This window comes from Carcharodon carcharias, chromosome 18 (assembly GCF_017639515.1).
Source record: "Carcharodon carcharias isolate sCarCar2 chromosome 18, sCarCar2.pri, whole genome shotgun sequence".
Taxonomy (NCBI): domain Eukaryota; kingdom Metazoa; phylum Chordata; class Chondrichthyes; order Lamniformes; family Lamnidae; genus Carcharodon; species Carcharodon carcharias.
Genome location: NC_054484.1, coordinates 99589962 through 99610604, shown reverse-complemented (window position 1 = coordinate 99610604; position 20643 = coordinate 99589962). Strand labels below are relative to the sequence as shown.

The 20643-nt window shown below is 43.8% G+C and overlaps 1 protein-coding gene across 2 annotated transcripts in view; it reads right to left on the bottom strand.

Annotated features, from left to right (window-relative positions):
- Positions 1-4130: 4130 nt before the first annotated feature.
- wwc3 (WWC family member 3) overlaps positions 4131-20643 on the bottom strand; it is a 223241-nt gene continuing 206728 nt past the window's right edge. Inside the window, exons 19-23 of one of the 2 annotated variants that reach the window (XM_041211908.1) lie at positions 17623-17787; positions 13399-13491; positions 9452-9685; positions 8539-8666; positions 4131-4920 (exon numbers count right to left, since the gene is read on the bottom strand). In XM_041211908.1, the coding sequence (XP_041067842.1) occupies positions 4854-4920; positions 8539-8666; positions 9452-9685; positions 13399-13491; positions 17623-17787 (687 nt within the window). In that variant the 3' untranslated portion in view covers positions 4131-4853. The remainder of the gene's footprint in view (positions 4921-8538; positions 8667-9451; positions 9686-13398; positions 13492-17622; positions 17788-20643) is intronic. The other variant, XM_041211909.1, reaches the window with a different exon arrangement.

Genomic DNA, 20643 nt, shown 5'->3' with positions numbered 1-20643 from the left:
AAACATTGTCACCGTCCTACCATGAGACCCTCCCTCCACTCCCCAGTATGAGGGATCAGTTCCCCCCACCCTGTCATCACCAGAGTCAGAGACTGGGCTCTGCCTCTGCTACCTCACACTCCTACTGGCAGCTAGAGTCTCCTTACCTACCTGCAGTTTGCTTCAGAGTGCACCAGTTCGATTGGAAGCCAAATCTGTCAATCAGGCTGATTGCCGGGCACAGGTCATGTGAAAAATACAAAAGATATGTCTGCGGTAGAGTCAAACCCACACCATACGGGGTAGCCCAGACTATAATTGAGGAGTTAGCGGCGTGTAAGGTATTGGCACGTTGGAGGAATTGGGGAAAACACTTCAGTTTCTATGATTTATTGTGAAACAGTTAGGTGGTGATGACAGTGAAAGGAGGCAAATATCATGCCAAACAAACACTGACACATGCACAACGTTTCTGTGGCCACAAACATGAATCAAGGATGGTATGTTGCCTCCCTGGTGCCAGGGTCCGGGATGTCACGGAGCGGCTGCAGGACATTGTGGGGAGGGAAGGTAAGCAGCCAGTGGTCGTGGTACACATTGGTACCAATGATATAGGTAAACTAAGGGATGAGGACCTGCAAGCTCAGTACAGGAAGTTAGGAGATAAATTAAAATGTAGGACTTCAAATGCAGTAATCTCAGGATTATTCCCAGTTCCACGTGCTTGCGAGAGCAGGAATAAGAGGATAGACCAAATGAACACGTGGCTGGAGAGATGGTGTAGCCGGGAGGGATTGAGATTCTTGAGGCACTGGGACCGGTTCTGGGGAAGGTGGGACCTGTACAAACCGGACAGGCTGCACCCAGACAGAGCTGGGACCAGTGTCCTTGTGGGGGCTTTTGCTAGTTCTGTTGGGGAGTATTTAAACTAGTGTGGCAGGGGGATGGGATCCCAGAAGTAGGATCAGAAAGTCAGATTCAGATCAGAAAAATGGAGGTAGAACATTAGCTAGGGACTTTGTGATAGACATGGAGTTACAGGAGAAGCAAAGTTTGCAAAGTGTCCAGCAAGGGAAATTGATGGGGTTAAACTGTTTATACTTCAATGCAAGGAGTGTTACAAACAAGGTAGATGAGTTAAGGGCACAGGTATACACATGGCAGCAGGATGTCATTGCTATAACGGAGACCTGGCTAAAGGAGGGACAAAACTGGCAGCTTAATATCCCTGGTTATAGAGTCTTCAGACACAATAGAGTAGGAAATAAAAAAGAGGGGGGAGGGAATAGCACTAATGGTTAAAGAATCAATTCCAGTTGTGAGAAAGGATGATATACTAAATGGGTCAACAAACGATGCTTTATGGATTGAGCTTAGAAATAAAAAAAAGAGTAAGTGACACTACTGGGAGTATACTACAGACCCCCAAATAGTGAAAGGGAGATAGAAGAACAAATATGTAGGCAAATTTCTGCTTGTAAGAATAAGAGGGCAATAATAGTAGGAGACTTCAACTATCCTAATATCAATTGGGATTCAAACAATATAAGGGGCACTGAGGGAGAAAAATTCATGCAGTGTGTCCAGGAAAATTTTTTCAACCAATTAGTGACAAACCCAACGAGAGGAGATGCAATTCTAGACCTAGCCTTGGGGAACGAAGAAGGGCAAGTGGGTAAAGTGACAGTTGGCAACCATATCGGGGACAGTGATCACAATTCAGTTAGATTTAGCATTACCGTGGAAGAGGACAGAGATAAGGCAGGAGTAAAAGTCTTGAACTGGGGAAGGCAAATTTTGCAGAAATGAGAAGGGACTTGGCTGGGGTGGACTGGACAGCACTGCTGGAGGATAAAACAGTGGAAAACCAGTGGGAAGCACTAAAAAGATCCTAATTGTACAAAGTAGACATGTCCCCTACAAAAATAAGAGTGGTACTGCCAAATCTAGACCTCCCCTGGTTGTCTAGAGGAATTCAGGGGAAGATCAAACAGAAAAAGAAAGCGTATGATAGGCACAAAGAACTAAACACTGCAGACAGCCTAGACGAATATAGGAAGTGCAGGGGCGAAGTAAAAAAGGAAATAAGGAAATCAAAGAGAGGGCATGAAAAAAGATTAGCAAGGAAAAAGTTAAAGATAACCCAAAGATGTTTTACCAATACACTAATGCTAAAAGGTTTGTTTAGGAAAAAGTGGGACCTATCAGAGATGAAGATGGAAACTTGTGTGTAGATGCAGAGGCTGTGGGAAGGGTTTTGAATGAATACTTTGTCACCGTGTTTACAAAGGAAAGGGAGGATGTAGATATAGTAGTCCAGGAGGAACACTGTGAGATATTGGACAGGATAGTCATAAAGAAAGAGGAAGTACTCGAAAGGTTGAAATCCTTGAAAGTTGATAAGTCACCAGGGCCAGATGGGTTGTTTCTGAGGCTGCTGAAGGAAGTCAGGGAGGAGAAAGCAGATGCTCTGAGGATGATTTTCCAATCTTCACTAGATACAGGGGAGGTACCAGAGGACTGGAGAAATGCAAATGTAGTTCCATTGTTTAAAAAGGGATCAAAGGAAATGCCAAACAATTATAGGCCAGTTAGTCTTACATCGGTGGTGAGCAAATTAGTAGAATCAATCCTAAGAGAAAGGATAAACTGTCATGTGGAAAGGCATGGACTAGTCAGGGATGGTCAGCATGGATTTGCTAAATGAAGGTCTTGCCTCAGAAATTTGATTGAATTCTTTGAGGAAGTGACAAGAAGGATTGATGAAGGTAGTGCAGTGGATGTTGTGTACATGGATTTTAGCAAGGCATTTGACAAGGTCCCACATGGCAGATTGATCAGGAAAGTAAAAACCCATGGGATTCAGGGTAATGTGGCAAACTGAATAAAAGGTTGGCTTTGTAACAGGAAACAAAAAGTAATGGTCGACGGATGCCCTTGCAAATGGAAAGTTGTCTCAAGTGGTGTTCCACAGGGCTCGGTGCTGTTTGTGTTAGATATTAACGATTTGGACGTGAACATGGGGGACACGATTGGGAAATTTGCAGATGACACAAAGACTGGCCGAGTAGCGGATAGTGTACAGGATAGCCATAATCTCCAAAACGATATAGATGGGATGGTGGAGGGGGTGGTAAAGTGGCAGATGGATTTTAACATAGAGAAGTGTGAGGTCGTACATTTAGGGAGGTCAAACAATTACAGGGGTTACAAAATAAATGGGAATATACTAAGAGGGGTAGATGAAGTGAGAGATCTTCGCATTTAAGTACACAGGTCCCTGAAGGCAGCAGTTCAAGTAGACAAGGTTGTAAAGAAGACATACGGAATGCTCTCCTTCATTGGCAGAGGTATAGAATATAAATGTAAGGATATAATGTTGGAATTGTATAAAACACTGGTGAGGCCACAACTGGAGTATTGTGTGCAGTTCTGGTCACCACATTACAGGAAGGATGTAATAGCTCTGGAGAGTGTGCAGAGGAAGTTTACGAGAATGTTGCCAGGGTTGGAGAAGTGTAGCTACGAGGAGAGATTGGATAGGGTGGGGTTATTTTCCTTAGAACAAAGAAGGCTGAGAGGTGACTTGATTAAGGTGTACAAAATTATGAGGGGAATAGATAGAGTGGCCAGGATAAAATTGTTTCCTTTGGTGGAGAATTCTAGAACCAGGGACATAGATTCAAGATAAGTGGCAGAAGGTGTAGGGGGGACATGAGGAAGAACTTTTTTTACACAGAGGGTAGTGGGTGTCTGGAATTCGCTGCCCAAGTTGGTGGTAGAGGCAGAAACTCTAAACTCTTTTAAAAAGTACCTGGATCTGCATCTAAAGTGCTGTAAGCTGCAGGGCTATGGGCCGGGTGCAGGAAAGTGGGATTAGAAATGGCACCTGGGTGTCCTCGGGCTGGCATGAACAAGATGGGCTGAATGGCCTCCTTCTGTGCTGAAACTTTTCTATAGTTCTATGGCAGATTGCTAATAATTGTGTAATGTTCGAAAGCTGCCGCATTTCTTCTCATGCCAACCATGTCTTCTCCGCCGATGCTGCCAGACCTGCTGAGTTTTTCCAGGTAATTATGTTTTTTTTAAATGTTTTTTTGTTAAATTTTGGTAAATAATCTCTCCACATTCACTGATAAAGGCTTTTTTTATTTTAATAGTAAAAATATTGAAAGATGTTACTACGAAATTTTTTTATACAATACACAGTTGTGATAAAGAATACAATGTTACAATATAGTGTAAAGGCACAGAGTATTATAGAACACTAAAGTTATGTGTGCAGCTTGAAACATATTAAGGTAACATTAATAATTCAGCGCATAGTATTTTCACATCAGGTAACAGAAACAAAGCCAGCTTAAGATTTCATTCCAGTGCACCCAAAATACTGCAGAACTTTATAGTCTTAAAATACACCTAAAACTGAGACTTTTCCTTCAAGGAAAATATTTTTTTTAAATAAGAAACCTATATTACAGTGGATATGATTAAGCTGGCCTTGTTTCCATCTTCCAGCCTTTTAAGCCTATGTACATCAGAGTACACAGAAACTGAACAGATATACAACAGCTTAGTTTGATCTTTTTTATTATACCATTCCTTCAGAGATGTTAAATTCACAACAAGGATGAACCACGCCTTGCTGCAATTCTAGAATTATAATATTATATATATATATAAAGATATATATATATATATTTATAATATATAAGTATATAGGCTTTTTTTTTTCTTTTTTCTTTTTACAAAAAGATGTATAGGAATAATCCTTGCAAAAGTGTTTAATAAAATCACTTACTGTTTTTTCTAGTAACTTCACATGAATAAAATTGAGACTGATAAATACTTCATATTTAAAATATAGTAAAGTGTCATACATCGTCCGCTGGCAGAGGAGGTATGTTGATTCGTGCTCGGGTGAAAAATGCCATTTTCTCTCTATGATTAAAAACAAAACACCAAGTCACTCTCCAAAGTCTGAGATTAGGTGGATCACAAGAGCTGCTCGTAATGCGAGGAGCTGGTTCCACAATTCCGCACTTGCTGGTGATGCAATGCGAGAATCTGTAGATGCCTCAAGCTGTGGTATCACTCCATGAATATGGCTCCCCAATCAGAGGCCGTGCCAGCCCTTTACTCACAATCGCCTCAGAAAGAGAATGCGAGAACTGGTAATCCAATCGGATGATTTGACTAAGGCTATGAGCCAAGAACTTGAGAATACAGGGTTAAATGGTCAAGCTTCAAGAGAGAAGAGGTAAGAACACGTTTATTTTTCATAATTAAGAGCAATGGATTTGTACAGGCTGAAAAAAAACATTAAAATAACATGACTACATAAAAGACGACCAGTTGTGTTGGGGATAAATAAGTGAAAGTAGCTCTGAAATGCTTTAATCTTTCTCCTGAATTATGTTTTTGCTGTGAGCACAATTAAAAAATAATTGCCCCGGAAATTTAGACATGCTGCGCTTTTTGGGATCAGTCCCTGCTGCAGAGGAGCTCCCGGCTGCATTTCCATTGAGCCAGCGAGCGACAGATAGCAACAGATAGCAACAGGCAGCTCGCAGGCAAAATCAGGCTGCTACCGGTAAATGATGGGAGAGGGGTGGGGCGGTTTGACCAGGAAGTAGGAGGTGGGAGGTGGGGGTGGAGGGAAATGACTGGGCTGTGATGGAATAGCACTGATCCTGGAATAGTGGCAGTGGGGAATAGAGCCAAGTGTCAACACAGATATTAATGTGGGAGTGCTCCTCCCAGATTACATTCAGTAAGTATAATTTATTAAAATAATCTTGTTGGTTGTTGCCTGCAGCGGCCACATAAATACCAGGTTTTTCAGAGTGTCAGCTGCCCCAGGAAAAAACAACCTTCTGACGGGGGGCTACAACAGATGTTCGGCCCCTTATTTGCATATTTTTTAGTCTTTACTTACGTGGCGGGTGGCACATATCTAGCGTATAATGTCCACCTACTTTATGATTAATGTAGTCAAGGCTTAAGAGGCTGCTTACCACCTGATAAACATGGTATGGCCCGATTTCGGCTACAACTAGCCAAAGTCTCTTCTGAGCAGAAACATACACCCTTATCAGGACAACATGTAAGAGACTAACACCCCTTACATACAGCATACAGCACTGAAGTGTCTACCACGTTCTCCCAACTACTTTGAAAGGAGGTAAATAACGCATCTAACAGACCAGCACATTCAGGCTAAAATGAACAATCAGATTTATGTGCAACCAAGGTAATTGCACAGAAGAAACACTCTGATGGTGGAAATATATTGGAGGTCAAGACTGAATCCGCAAAGGATGCTGATGTATCCTTTTCATTGCTTAATTCTTATACAGTCCCACAATCTGCTAGGTCTGTGGGTGAACTGATTTTTTATAGACTTCCAATCTGAGGGTTGTACATGAAGATTCACTGCATGGAGCCCAGTTCTCTACTCTAAAGAGGTGTAGCTGTAGTCATGTTCCTGAAGCTAGTGAAAGCCTTTCATATCACAAACAATGATATTGAGATATTTAGCACCTTCCTCTCATGCATGGATTAGCTTTTGGAGATTCTGGATTTTGGCTACTTTCTCCTCTTGGCAAACTTACATACAGAGCCATTTTAAGGTAAACTGGCTTTTCACCAGGCAATTTTAGTGCTACCGAGGCAAAGACTGGTGACTGCACATTGAAACAGTGGATGTATCTAGAAAGTTTTTTTGATCACGTCCCCCATCACAAAGGCAATGAGATATGTTTCTAGCTCTGGCTGGTTGAAAGACAATGTTTAGTTCATATCAGCTGGCAGGGAGATCGATAGCCAAAGGAGACACATTTGAGATTATTGACAATTGGGGACAAGGAAATTTCTCTTTTGAACACAGTAAGTTACAAAGATATGAAATATGCTGTCTGAAAGGGTGGTGGAAGCTGATTCAGTCGTAACTTTCAAACAGGAATTGGATATATATTTGAAAGAAAAAGTTTGCAGCTATGGGGGAAAGGCAAAGGGTGGAACTAATTAGATTGCTCTTTTTCAGGGAGCTGTCATAGGCATGATGTGCTGTAGAATGCTGTAACTTACCCTGGAAAGAGGCATCCAGACTTTTGGGGCTGGATCTTTAGGCCCCAATGGGTTCAAGCACAGAGGCAGGTGGACATGGGATTTTGCTGATGTGTCAAAACCTATTAAGGCCTATTGTCACTTGTTGGAGGTAACGGGGAACAGCGTAACTCCTGATAGTGGCCCCCGGTAGCAGACCGGGAAGCCAGCGCTCTAGGCAGGCTTTGAGGCCCACCCCAACCTGCTTGGCTTCATCTGCAGCCACAGGCCAATCGGTGAAGGTTCCACCTCCACAACAATGGGCTGAGCTGCTAAGACCAATTTTTATTTTTAAAGTTCAGAAGTTGGTGAGAAGGTGCTTCCATCTTGAGGCACCCTTTCTCTCTCCAACCTGTAAAGGCAGCCTGCGGCCTCTTCAGTGCTGGAGGGCCTCCTATTGAGAGTCCACTGCCCACCATCCTTAATTAGACGACAAGCCCACCCCTCTGTCCAACAATTGGTCAATTTAGGGAAAACCGCAGCAGGTGACTGCCTCCCCCACGATTGGGTTGCCTGCGACCCCTATTGGACCCCGAAACCCGTGGGGAAAAGCCTGCCTCTTTATTCTGGCTCCTGAACAGACATCGCAAGAAACAAACAGGTTTAGAATGTGAAATTAAAATAGGTGAGAAATAACGTAAGAAAGAATTTTAAATCATCATCACAGACTAGGGGAAGTAAGAAAACAAGGAAAAGCAAAGATGAGAAACAGCGGATGTTTTAAACTTTTTATGTCGATGTGTGTGTTTTAGTAATATTACAGTGTATGGTTTAAACCTCTCCACACCTCTGCCTCCTCCTCCTCCTCTTTTAAGGTGTTCCTTAAAACCTACCCCTTGGACCAAGCTTGCAGTCCTAATATTTCCTTCCATGATGCAGTGTTGAATCTTGTATGTTAATACTCCTGTGAAGTGCCTTAGACCAAAAGAAGCAAACTGTCCCATGTCAACAACAACAACCTGCATTTATATAGCACTTTTACAGCAAAATCCAGTCCATTCACCTTGTGAGGTTTTTTTTTAATCCTTTCATGGGATGTGGGCCTCATGGCAAGGCCAGCATTTGTTGCCCATCCCCTAATAGCTCTTGAGTGACTTGCGAGGCCATTTCACAGGACAGTTAAGAGTCAACCACATCGTTGTGGGTCTGGAGTCACATGCAGGCCAGACTGGGTAAGACTGGCAGATTTCCTTCCCTGAAGGACATTAGTGAAGCAGATATTTTTTTAAATCACAATCTATGATACTTTCATATCACTATTACTGAGACTAGCTTTATATTCCAGATTTATTAATTGGATTTAAATTCCACCAGCTGCCATGGTGGGAGTTGGACTCGTATCCCTTGGGTGTTAGGTTGGGCCACTGGATTACTAGACCAGTGGCATTACCACTACACCACCATCTCCCAGACTGCACATTGCAATATGTCAGTGCAAGTCTTTTTTTTTACCTGAAGGACTGAACCTGCAAAGGTTCCTTTTGGCTTTGCCCTCGCAGTTGATACACTTCCTTGGCTGCTTTCCTCAACATTTTCTCAGCTGCTTGCTCTTGGCGGTGTTCCGACTTTGTCTGCTTTGCCTGCAAAAGAGACAGCATTTATTTCACTGCAAGTAACCACACTGTTGTACAATGTCTTTGTACTGAAGTTTTACTTGAAATAGAATCCATTTTTCTATCAGCTACAATATTTGATGAGTGAGCTCTTGGCTCGGTGGTTGCATTCTGAGTCAAAAGGTGAAGGGTTCAAGCCAGACTCCAGACCCCCTGGCATGTGGAGAATGGAGCTCCAGCCTTGATGGAGGCCCAGCATTTAAGGGGTGCAGGAGGCCCACCCTACCCATTGTAAAGGGTAGATGGGGCTCTGTACCCTTGGTAGCAGCCCACCAAGGGAAAGGTATTCCAAACTAAAAAGGCAATGGGAAACCACTTTGGTTTCTCTTTCCTGGTAATGACTCAAGGATCTCACTTATGAGGTGGAATTATGGATCAGAAATGAAGACGCAGGATACATGCCTCACTGGACAATAAAAGCTGGAATGGCAAAAAAAATCTGTCCAGCTAGCTTGATAGCAACTTGTAAATTACATTGTTTCTTAATGTGCAGTTGGTCTTAATTTGTAAGGTCTAATCTGATAAGCAATATTATTTACTTCCAACTCTTGATCAACTCAGCCTCAAGGTAACCAAGAGCAATTTGTGATACTCTCCGGGTTTATGATATCTCCTTACTACTGGCAAATTGAACGGTTTGATTAGAAAAGACAGAAGACAAGCTAATGCTTCGTCACTATACAACTCCCTTATTCCTCAGTTGCTGTAGTCTACTTCTGGCTCACTCCATTGACAAAACACTTGCTCCACACCTGTCTCTCTGCTTCTTTCAACAGATTGCGGAATCGCTCATCTCTTAAAATCCACTGAGGCAAGTCGGCCTGTCCCCGAATCCTGCTCTCCTCTAGCCGTTGTTTCAGCTCTCGTAGTGCATTCAACTCCTCGTTCAATCGACGCTGCCTAGTCCTGGATGCCTGGAGATCCAGCTCCAAGTCCAGGGATGTTCGCGTTGGATGTTCAACCAGTGGCGTTTTGAAAGATGGCTGCTATGTGCCAAAAAAAGACATATGCACAATAAGACTGGATTATTCCGCATTACTCAAACCTCCATATATCACATATACCACTCCCTCCACCACCGACAAATAGTGGCAGCAGTGTGTGTACCATCTTCAAGATGCACTGCAGAAACTCACCAAGTCTCCTTACACAGCACCTTCCAAACTCATGACTGTTACTATCTAGAAGGAAAAGGGCAGCAGACACATGGGAATACTACCACCTGGAATTTCCCCTCCAAGTCACTCACCATCCTGACTTGGAAATATATCGCCGTTCCTTCACTGTCGCTGGGTCAAAATCCTGGAACTCCCTCCCTAACAGCACTGTGGGTGTACCTACACCACATGGACTGCAGTGGTTCAAGAAGGCAGCTCACCACTGCCTTCTCAAGGGCAATTAGGGATGGACAATAAATGCTGGCCTAGCCAGCAATGCCCACATCCCATAGTATGATTTTTTAAATAAAAGAAACCAAATGTTCCAGTAGCTCCATAATGGGTTGAATTCATATTCTTAACTTATGCATTTTTGAATCAAAGTTACTATGTTTGAAATAGCTTTCCAGTTAAGAATAACTGCCATCTGTACAACTAATGGTCTTAAATCTACTTCAAACCGCTATTACTGAACTAATAGACCACAAATTTGAATGTTTAGCTCTGTTTTAACGTTTCAGCAACTTTACAATTCAGATTGGGTGAAGCTGCTCACACTGCTTGGAAAGGTGGGTTAAATTAATAAACCCATTCAGTATGATCAAAGGACACCATTGTGTCATTACGCAGGTCATTGGTTAGACTGCCCCTGGAGTAAAGCAGCCACTTCTGTTTCCTTGGTGACTGATATAGTGGCCTTGGAAAAGAACTCAGAGGAGAATTATAAGGACCCACCTTACTCAGATAGACTTAAAGAGCTGGTCTGCTTACTTCAGAAGAGTGGAGGCTTAGAGGAGACCTAATGGAGAATTATAATACAATGAAAGGGTTGGGTGCCTATTCATAGATTATTTAATTGTGACAAACTGGGGAGGAGCAGGGATCATAGGTTTTAATGGAAGTGGGAATAAGTGATGTTAAACAGTTCTTTATTTCCCAGGGAATTGTTTTTTTTGCCTCCCCCAAGATATCATGTGGCTGTTGGGGAAGGTGAAAGGCAGGGATTAGGAAGTGTCTAGTAATGATGCACCAGGCATCATGAATGTGGGGTAGGCTTGATGGACCCGCTGGTTTTTTGCTGTCCATTTCTGTGTGTTGGTATTCATCTCCCCCCTGCTCCTTCTCTTGAAACATCTCACACAAAAATAAAATCTATGGCGGCCAGCTTGGAGAGTGTTTGTGCCAATGGAAAAAGATCTTACATTTATATCGTGCCTTTCACGACCACCAGACTCTCAATGTACTTTACAACCCCATCAAGTACTTCTGAAGTGCACTCATCTTGTAATGTACGAAACACAACAGCCAGATTGCACACAGGAAGCTCCCACAAACAGTAATATGATAATAGCCAGATAATTTTATTTTATGTTGATCAGGAATAACAATGGCTCACTCGGGAAAACCTCCCAGCTCTTTTCCAAAATAGTACAAAGGGGATCTTCTACGTCCACCTGAGAGGTCAGGTAGGCTTCGAATTAACATCTCATCCGATAGACAGCGCTCCCTCAGTACTGCACCAGAGTGTCAGCCTAGATTTTTGTGCTCAAGTCTCTGGAGTGGGAATTTAACCTACAACCTGACTCAAAGGAGTGTGTGCACCAAACTCATGGCTGATGATGGGACTTTTACCCTTCTTCATATGCCACTACACTTTTTTTTTTATTAAAGCTCCTGAATAGACTAAAATCCAAAACAGCCAAATCCATGAAATCAGATTTCACGGCTACTGACTGCCAAGAGATAAGAGTCTGTTGTGGCAATTTTAGATCTAATTAATTTTAAAACACAGAGTGAAAGAAAGCTCACAGCAATCGTAGGTCAAGTGATCTGAACGTCCCACTCGCACTCCTCGGGTGCGCAGGTTCTCCGCTAGGAGTTTAGAATTAACGCCCACCCCAAAACACTCAGGTATTAACCCATCTGCTGAGTGTCCATTTTCCCCTCCTGCAATATAACCAGGTTTTTGGTTTCTGACAGCATACGAGAATATCTCCGAGAAAATACCGTAAGCAGCTTCTTTCATTCCTTTATATTCAAGCACGTAAAGGACACATAATTAGGGATGAAAGTAAACAGAATAAATGTAACAAGGGCAGGAAAAAAAAGGAATACATTAGATTTTCTGTAAATGACCCTGACAGACTGCATCAAGTCCCATGGTTTTGGTGGGTGCTAAAGATTCCACATTATATGAGATAGGAATATCCTGATCAACATTCAACCCTCACCCAACACAACCAAAAATAGTATAATTAGCCTCTTGCCTCATTGCTATTTGTAGGATTGTGCAGTGTATAAAACAGTTGCCGAGTTTGCCTACGCAGTTGTAGCTGCGCTTCAAAGTGCATTGCACATGTGGCACTGTGAAAGAGGGCTGAAGGAATGAATAAAAGTGCTGGACAAACACAAATCTTTAAAGCAATGAACATAACGCCATCAGTTAGAAGTCAAGTACTTACAGCTGCTTGTGATCAGATTGGCAGAGAGTGAGATGGTGAGGGATTCTAAGCTGGAATCCAAACCCTCCATTTTCAATTTTTTTAAATAAAGAGCGGATAAACAGTAGTCTCAAAATTTCCAGCTGCCCAAAAATCACTTTCAACTGGAGTTGCAAATATTTGGGGAATTTCAATGCAGCTTCTTCCAGCAGTGTCCATTCCCTTGGGTACAAACCCTGCCTTGCTACGGTAATCCAGTTGCATTTACTTTAGACAGTACATTAGAAAAATGGCAAGAAAAAATGGGCCATAAATATTTCTTCAAAAGAAAATGTGGTTCCACGTTACAAGCTGACGATTTAAGCGGAGCAGGCCGCAACCACACATGAATGTCACCTGGCATCCAGGATCCCCAATGTGAATCCTAGCAACCCATTATAGGTATCGGCAAGTGAAATCTATTTATATATTAAAAGTTAAATCATTCCTCTTCCAACAGCATGAAAACAGCCAGGTTTGAAACCTTCCGTACCTGACCTGGTGGGGCTGGTCTGGTTAAGGTCATAAGAGCCATGTCACCATCATCCCTCCCCCAGCTCCTTTTAACTTGGCTGAATTTGGGCACGAGAAGTTGGCCAACTCCAGAGGAGCGAGGACCTGATTTAAATGGTAAAGTCATGTCCTGATTACATCATCGGGATACACGTGCCATTTTAACACCAGGTACATCAAAAGGTCACAAAGTGTTGAGCCTGCCAGCAAAAACAGATGGCAGTCAATGTTGCTGTTCAGGTCCCAAAATGATGTCCCAGACCTCCCCTGCCCCAACTTATCCTTCCCCCTGGACTTGCTGTCACTGACTACACTTTCCGCCCCAGCTTCAGCAGGGCTTAGGTGTCAACTGAGGCCCAAGAATTAAAATTTCTCGCACTCAGGGGAGGGGGAAAAAATAGAGGATTGCCTCCTGCTTTGAGCCACCGATTCCCACCCAGGTTAAAATCAGAGCATAAAGTCTACCTACATAAGAATAACAGAAGTATGCAAATGTTATGCTTCTGACCCACAAGTGTCATTTGCCTCTGAATTATCCATGCTGCTTACCTGTTTGTAACGTAGAGTACGTCTCTCCAATGCATTTCGGATAAACGGGGATCTTTTCGGAAGTGTTGAACTGTCACTGTCACTTCGGTATAGCTGCAATAAGGAACACGGAGAAGCAAAGTTATTCATATCTGTACAATTTTACTTTGTAGTAATGCAGCAATTTCAGGTGATGTTTTGATCCTATTTTCCAGAACCTAACCACAACCTTTACCTAAAATGCATTCCGATATTAGCTGAGAATTTTGCACAGACACTCAGACCTGGATGATCAACGTTACTATTAAATTAAAAACAAAAAAACTGCGGATGCTGGAAATCCAAAACAAAAACAGAATTACCTGGAAAAACTCAGCAGGTCTGGCAGCATCGGCGGAGAAGAAAAGAGTTGATGTTTCGAGTCCTCATGACCCTTCGAAGGGTCTCGAAACGTCAACTCTTTTCTTCTCCGCCGATGCTGCCAGACCTGCTGAGTTTTTCCAGGTAATTCTGTTTTTGTTTTACTATTAAATTGTTGCAGCATAGGCATCAAATTATGTGGGAATCACTAGAGTGAGCGTGAAATTAAACATCCATATTTCTTGAAGGATGTGAATTATAATGGGTTATGACATTACTTATTTAAGTGTTCTGTACCAGTGCATGCCCAGACTCTACGTGGTTAAAACACGGAATGTTCAAAATCCCCCACAGTTTCGCCCCTCTGTACCTACAATACACAAGAACTTTGCACATCCTCCACATCTGGCCGCCCGTGGATTCCCCACTTCCTTTGTCCCAGCATGGCTGGCAGCTGTGCCTTCAGCTATCGAAGCTCCAAGCTCTGAGATTCCCTCCTTAAGCCGCTCTGCCTCTGTCTCTCTCTCCTATTATAAAACATGCCCTATGCCCTACCGATTTAAGCATAGCTTTTGATATCTCCTTCTTTGGCTCAGTGTCAGTTTTTGTTTGACAGCACACCTTTGAAGTGCCATTGAGAGTTAAAGGCGCTATTATAGATGCAAATAATTAAAACTCAACCATTGTTAGCTTTTTAGGTATGTGGCTTCCTACTGGCTATAAGTGGCATGTAACGTGCCATTTTCATAGTATTTTTTCTTCACATTCATAGCTTATTTATATCTAAAGCAGGTACCACCACTTTGTGAAAAAATGTAACCTAAATACCCAATTTCTTGACCAGCAAATCATCTTTAGAATCTCACATTACCTTTTGTAGCTTCCAAAATCACATGAAGTTCCACACGAACACTGACGACACTCAGCTCTACCTCACCACCTCTACATGTACACTGTTCCACGTGTACACTGATGATACTCAGCTCTACCTCACCACCTCTACATGTACAGTGTTCCACACGTACACTGACGACACTCAGCTCTACCTCACCACCTCTACACGTACACTGTTCCACGTGTACACTGATGATACTCAGCTCTACCTCACCACCTCTACATGTACAGTGTTCCACGTGTACACTGACGACACTCAGCTCTACCTCACCACCTCTACATGTACAGTGTTCCACACATACACTGATGATACTCAGCTCCACCTCACCACCTCTACATGTACACTGTTCCATGTGTACACTGATGACACTCAGCTCTACCTCACCACCTCTACATGTACACTGTTCCACATGTACACTGATGATACTCAGCTCTACCTCACCACCTTCTTTCTTGACCTCACCACAGCCTCTGATTTGTAACACTGTTTGGCCAACTGACACCAAGTGCCAGATGAGAGAAACTTGCTCCAGCTAGCTATTGGAACGACTGAAGCTATTGTTTCAGCCCCTGCCATGAACTGCATTCCCTAGCTACCAACTCCAATCATTTTCATGGCGAGCGTGACAGTACTTGAGCCCAAGAAGAGCTTCCAGGCACATAGCTGCTCCATCACCAAGAGCACCTACTTCCACCCCCATAACATAGTCCATCTCCTCCCCTGCCTCCACTCATCCACTGCTGGAACCATCGTCCATGCCCTGACCACCGTTAGGCACGATTTGTCCAGTGCTGTGCTGGCCAGCCTCCCACCTGCCAATATCTGTAAACTTCAGCTTGACCAAAACTCTGCTGCCTGTGTTCTAAAATGCACCAGCCCTGCACTCGCTGACCTACACTGGCTCCAGATCGGTCAATGCTTTGCTTTGAAAATCCTCATCGTGGTTTTCAAACTCCTCCATGGCCGCACCCTTCCATATTTCTGCAACCTTTGAATCAAGTGGGGCTCTTGTTCAAATCCATCCAGACCATTGGAATTGGAAAGTTGACTCTTTTACTGACTTTACATAGAAATGGAAAAAAAGTCTTCCATTTCACTATCACTCATGTCCTTCACCACAATGAGCTTAAAGATGGAAAATAAATAACCAGAAACAAATGCAGAAATTGCTTTCACTAATTGGGATCTGAAGGTTAAGATGCTGTTGGGTTGAGGAGATTACAGGAGCTAAGTTTCAGCCTAACCTGCCCAACAGGAACCCGACAGGATCAGATCAGACACCCGCATGACACCATGTCCAGTTTTACTTTCCAATGGGTAGTGTGTAGAACCAAGTGCAGGCAGATTAGGATAAAACTAACCCTCGTGTTACTGTTACTGAGCAGTTTGCAGTCATGCTGAATTTCTACAGTATCTATCTCTGGAGATTCCACTACCCCAGCAGTAATCAACTGCTCAACCATCAAATGACCACTTATCCAGTATGATTTCTATATTTAAGCTTTTACCAATGAATTTCTAGCACCAGACATGTTGACTCCACTGTTTGCCTTGGTGTTCTTTCCTCTACATGCAACCCATTGTACCACTGATTACCAGCTCAGGTTGGATGTATTCCTGGAGGTTTCCACACCTGACCTCTATCTTGACTAGCTGAGCACCCATGCTCTCCCTATTGGTCACCCCAGACATACATCCTCACAGGGCACTGCCTTCTCACGACAATCAGATAGCGAACAATTAACTGGATGATTCTTGGTGCTCAGTCAATTGTTTTTTAAACCCATTTTCAATGGCCCAAATTTTCCAGCCTCCAGATCATCGAATGTCTCAGACTCGAGTTCCAGTCAGAGGCTTCAAACAGTTCCAGTGTACTTACCTGGAAATTAGCCAGGAAATGTCACAGAAAAATCCTGGGCTAACATTTGGGTGACTATACAACTGACAACACCACCCCCCACCCCCCATCACCCACCACCCCCCCCGGCCCTCCAGGCTATACCCTCAACCACCTCCTACACACCTGACTATCCCCTCGTCCACCCTCTAAACACCCAACTACCCACTGGCCCACCTGACTACCCCCTGGCCCACCCAACTACCCCCTGGCCCACCCAACTACCCCCTCGCCCACCCAACTACCCCCTCGCCCACCCAACTACCCCCTCGCCCACCCAACTACCCCCTCGCCCACCCAACTACCCCCTCGCCCACCTGATTCCACCTTCCCACACCACCCAACAACCCCCCTGACTACTCCACCAACCAGATCCAACCACACACCTCCTGACCACTCCCCAATACCCCCCCCACCACCTGATTACAGCACCCCAATCTGACCCAACTACCCCTGACACCTGGCTATACCCTCAACCCCACCTGACTAATCCTGAACTGGCCCGACTCCAACCCCAACCCAACTACCACCTCACTTACCTGCCACTTCTCCCACCCTATCCAGTTACCCATTTACTCATTCATCATCTCACCTATTCACTAACATTCAAACTGGACATTTACACCCCATATGGCAGCTGGTGCCATATAAAGGGGGCATGTCCTGTCTTCCCCCTGACTCAATCCTGCTTCAACGGAGCTCTCCGAGGGACAGTACTTGACATTTCTGGTAAAATTCAGAAGATCCTAGAAGAAATGCGGACCAGTATCAGGTTGGGGGGGAAGAGGGGAACTTATCTGACAATAATTACCGCTCCTCAAAAGTTCCAGGACAATATTTTTAGAACTAATAAACAAAAATGTTTAAAGAAAAGGTTCAAAAACAAACTAAAGCCCCTATGATCTTTGTCCTCCCAGGGTTGCTCACAGCAGTATCCTGGCGATTAATCTTTTAATTCCTGGAGAGTCCAGGACAATCTTGGAGGATTGGCCGCCCCAATTGTGACAACGTCACTTATTCTGCCAGAATAACGGAAATGGAAGGTACAGAGAGTGGGCTGTCATGTTTCTGGTAGTGCAGCACTGCTACTAACCCTGCAGACATACTGACTCCGTGCTCCTGGGGAAAATGTCTGAGAGCGGACAATGGTGCTACTACGAACAAACGGAGACCCACGTGACCGGCGACTGCTCCTCTCTTTCGGTCGAATCATAACCTCTTCAGGAAAAGGCTCTTCAGTGTTGGTCTCTTTGTCAACCTGTAACAAATTACAATCCAGTCACTTTTACCCTATTCAACATCAACAGTTGGAATGAACATTATCTCTTCTTGATCTCATTTCACTGCTCATGATTGTAACCATACAGCCAGTTCCAATGTTATGCACTTCAGTTTGGTATCAGTGCGACTCAGAGGTTAATGACTTGTGCTATGTGCAGTAAAGCTATCTATAATAGTGACTTCTTCCCCAAAAGCCTAAACACTTTTGAAGCCTCCACCCTCATAAAACTATTACCGAGTAGAGTCAAATAGCTTTGTTTGCAGTCATCAAAAATTTCCGTAGTTAAATAGAAGACAAATAAATCAACAATATGAATTCGAGCTTTCGTACATTCCAATCCACTTAACGCATCTTGGGAATAAAGAACTAACAACTCCTGCCTTTCCTAATGCTGAACACCAGCATCTGAAACCTGGGAATGGATTCGATCAAAGCCAGAGGAAAATGATTGCTTTCCAAAAGGCATGAAGACTCCTTGTGATTTCAGAAACATGGATTTAAATGCTTAAATACCAAAACATTTCGGTAGCAGAATATAATAGAGGGCGATTCACTCCGCTTTTCTCTCTCACATCTCTTGGTCCAGACGTTCAGGAGTTCAAAGCCCTGTTCCAAGACTTTGAGCACAGAATCTAAACTGATACTCCAGTGCTGTACTGAGGGAGTGCTGTACTGCTGGAGGTGCCGTCATCCAGACAAGACATTATACCAAAGTCTCAATTGTTTGACATAAGTGACTTGAAGGGGAACTTGGAACTGACAGTGTTCCCACAATACTGCTGCTCTTGTTTATCTTGCTGGAAGAGGTGCTGCAGAAGGGGAGGTGCCATTAAACTGCCCAAGTTGCTGCAGTGTAGCCTGTAGATCATTCATAATTCAGCCACAGTGTAGCAGTGGGTGGGTGGATATCCAGTCCAGTGGCAGGGACACCAATCAAATGAATGGCTCTGCCATGGGTGCTGCAAAGCTCCTTGGTTGTTATGGTTACTCCCATCCAGGAGAGTATTCCATCACACTTCTGACTTGAACCTTGTAATTGGTGAAGAGGCTTTAATGGTTCAGGCAGTGATCCAGTTTTCATAGAGATCTAGCATTTGTCCTGCTCTTGTAGCCACTGTGTTGGTTAGGCTGGTCCCGTTGAGCTCTGGTCAATGGTGACTCCAGGATGTTGATGATGATTGAAGATGGTGAAAGGTGTAGGGTGGGGGGGTGGGGGACAGGCTACTCAGTGATGGTGCTGGAACTGAAAGTCACGGGGAAGTAACTGGGGATCTTCCTTGTCCATGATAGTCATTTCCTAGCATTAACCTGTTACTTGCCAGCCCAAGTTTAGATATTAATCAGGTCCTGTTGTAGATTGTATAAACTGTTTCATTACCAGAGGAGTGACGAGTGGAATGGAATTGTCAGCACACAATCCCACTGCTGATCTTATAAGTGAAGCATTTGAAGATGATTGGCCAGCAGATGTTTCCCCAAGGAATTCTATGATGTCCTGGAGCTTCAATGACTGGCTATTAACCTGACAACCATCTTCTTTTACATCACGTATGACACGAATCATTAGAGGTTTTCCCTTTGAACCTAATGCTGACTGTTTTACTGGACTTCTTGGTGCCATACTTGAGTCGAATGCTGCCGTCATGTCGAGGGCAGCTTTATGAACATACAAACATACGAAATAGGAGAAGTAGGCCATTAGGTCCCTTGAGCCTGCTCTGCCATTCAATAAGATCATGTGTTTCGAGTTCCACATTCCCATCTACCCCTGATAACCTGTGATTCCCTTACCTACCTCTGCCTTAAAAATATTGAGACCCTGCTTCCACTGCCTTCTGAGGCAGAGAGCTCTAAAGTCATACAGCCCTCTGAGAGAAAACATTTCTCCTCATCTCTGTCCTATAAGGGCGACCCTTAATTTTAAAACAGTGCCCCTGTATTTCTGGACTCAGCCACAAGAGGAAACATCCTTTCCACATCAACCTTGTCACAACCATTCAGGATCTTATATACTTCAATCAAGTCACCCCTCACTCTTCTAAACTCCAGTGGAAACAAGCTCAGCCTGTACAACCTGTCCTTTCTCACCTCTCCACTGGCTTGCAGCTCCTGCATATGTTCCTGGATCAAGGCTGTGATGAGACTTGGAACCAAGTCTGACAGAACCTGAACAGAGCATCTGTGAGCAGATAACTGGTGAGGAGATGTTGCGTAATGGTATTTCTATCACTTCTTCCATCACATCAAAGGTGACAGGAAGGCAGCTGATAGGGCAGTAATTGGTCAGATTAGATTTATCCTGATTTTTTCCGTAGGTAGGACCCATCTGGGCAATTCTCCATGTTGTCAAGTAGACGCCAGTGTTAAAGCTATGCTGAAACAGCTTGGCTAGGAGAGCAGCTAGGCTCTGGTATCCTACATTTAGGTGGTGCTCAGAGATCATAGCCTTTGGTGCATATGGTCTATCCAGCCACTTCTTAATATCACAGAGTGAACTGAGTTGTCAGGACCCGCGGAGCTACAATGGTGAGAACTTGAGGAGGCGAGCCAAGTATTATCATCCATTTGGCGCTTTTGGCAGAAGATGCTCGTCAACACTCCAGGCTTGGCTCTTGCAATCAATTACTGGTCAACACGACATGGCTAAGCATGGGGATGCCCATGGTGTCTTGTCCTGTTGGCAGTTGCCAGGTGATCCACCATCATAATCAATTGGATGTGGGAGGGCTACAAATCCTTTCCTCCCCTTTCACCAACACCACCTCAACAGATCAACAGGCCATTCATGCACTTCCAAATAATCCAGCGTTATGTATGGCACACTGGAACATT